Below are 2074 nucleotides of genomic sequence, written 5' to 3' on the forward strand. Positions count from 1 at the left end.
CGCCCCCCCCCCCTCCATCCCCCTTACCGACCAGGCCCCTCCATCACCGTTACCGACCAGACCCCTCCCCCTCCATCACCCTTACCGACCAGACCCCTCCCCCTCCATCACCCCTACTAGCCACACCATGTGACCGGAATGAGGCAGTCACCGTTCTCCAAACTGCACCTGATTGGAGGACGTCCTGCATTGCCCCCATCATCGGCTTCCTCAGGGGAGGGACTAACACCAGGAAACAACGAGGCACCCAGTCCCAGGACCACAGGAGGGGCCCGCAGACAATCACAATGGCCGCCGTCCCTCCATATCCTCTGATATTTATATTCATCAAAGAACCAAAATGTCCGCCAAGTCTACACCATGCTGACGCGTCTGGCAGAGTCTTCATCATAGAACGTCTTCTGCCCCGCCCCTTCCTCTACCGCAAAGGGAGGAGCAACCAAAATCCAAATACCGTACACCTAGATCAGACAATGGGGCGGTCACATGACGATGGTTCTGCAAAACGCGTCAGTTCGTGTGGAGGCTCCGGAGTGCGCGTCTATTAATACAATATAAGCAAAGATCACCCCTCCGTCATCACCCCTCCCCCTATACCATAATCCCTCCCCCTGTACCATAATCCCTCCACCATCACTCCTCCCCCTATACCATAATCCCTCCACCATCATCCCTCCCACTGTACCATAGTCTGTCCCCCTGCGCCATGACCCCTCCCACTGCCATCACCCCTGTACCAAAACCCCTCCTCCATCATCCCTCCCCCTGCGCCATGACCCTTCCGCCATCACCCCTCCCACTGTATCATAGTCCGTCCCCCTGCACCATGACCCCTTTACCGTAATCCCTCCCCCTCCACCATCACCCCTCCCACAGTACCATAATCCCTCGCCTTCCACTCTCGCCCCTCCCACTCTAACATCACCCCTCCCCTTCTGCTATCACCCCTCCCACTGTACCATAATTCCTCCCCCTCCACAATCACTCCTCCCCCTTCAGCACCACCCCACTATAACATTCACTCATAGTCCCTCCCCCACCCAGGTCCCTCCCACACCCAGCATCCACATTCACTCATAGTCCCTCCCACATTCACTCATAGTCCCTCCCCCACCCAGGTCCCTCCCACACCCAGCATCCACATTCACTCATAGTCCCTCCCACACCCAGCATCCACATTCACTCATAGTCCCTCCCCCTTTCCATACTCCTTGGGGTGTACAGCGCTCGCCGGTGCCTTGTCACACGGCCTGTGTCATGTGATTTCAGGTGGAGAGTCGGGAGGATGAGGAGCAGAACGTCAAACTGGTGGAGATTCTGGAGCTGCTGGTTGCCGCCGGTTACTTCCGAGCCAGAATTAAGGGGCTGTCCCCCTTCGACAAGGTGAGATTCTGACGGGACAGGAAGTGGAGGTGTGGCCTGCGGTGACCAATCAGTCCTAAACAATAAAAGATGAAACCTGATTGGCAGTTGTGGGCCACGCCCCCTGCATTCCCTCCCACTTTCCCGTGGCACAGTGTGCTGGCATCATGTGACTTTGTCTCCGCCTTCAGGTGGTGGGCGGGATGACCTGGTGTATCACCACCTGTAACTTTGACATAGACGTGGACCTGCTCTTCCAGGAGAACTCCACCATCGGCCAGAAGATGTAAGTAGTCCCGAGGGCAGCAAGATGGCCGACATGGCGCCATTCTAGGTCATGGACTCCCCTGGGGCGTGCTCTAATATGCAAATATTATGCCCCGCCTCCTCACACACCTTCCTAATGACTCAATAATGTGATGGGCAGCCTCAGAGACCAATCATACATTGTGGAAGGGGCGGGGTCTATTACATACGCTTCTCCACCTGCACACATGGGCTCCACCTCCTCCTGCACACATGGGCTCCACCTGCACACATGGGCTCCTCATCCTCCTGCACACATGAGCTCCTCATCCTCCTGCACACATGGGCTCCACCTGCACACATGGGCTCCGGCTCCTCCTGCACACATGAGCTCCTCATCCTCCTGCACACATGGGCTCCTCATCCTCCTGCTCACATGGGCTCCTCATCCTCCTGCACACATGGG

General features: G+C 57.0%; 1 protein-coding gene across 1 annotated transcript in view; it reads left to right on the plus strand.

Annotated features, from left to right (window-relative positions):
• LOC108804165 (coiled-coil domain-containing protein 93-like) overlaps positions 1-1655 on the plus strand; it is a 2721-nt gene extending 1066 nt beyond the window's left edge. The window contains exons 2-3 of the mRNA XM_018575922.1: positions 1270-1383; positions 1554-1655. Of these exons, the coding sequence (XP_018431424.1) occupies positions 1270-1383; positions 1554-1652 (213 nt within the window). The 3' untranslated portion in view covers positions 1653-1655. The remainder of the gene's footprint in view (positions 1-1269; positions 1384-1553) is intronic.
• The last annotated feature ends 419 nt before the right edge of the window (positions 1656-2074 follow it).

The sequence above is a fragment of the Nanorana parkeri genome, unplaced genomic scaffold, assembly GCF_000935625.1.
Source record: "Nanorana parkeri isolate BGI_ZX_2015 unplaced genomic scaffold, ASM93562v1 scaffold5627, whole genome shotgun sequence".
NCBI classification, from domain to species: Eukaryota; Metazoa; Chordata; class Amphibia; order Anura; family Dicroglossidae; genus Nanorana; species Nanorana parkeri.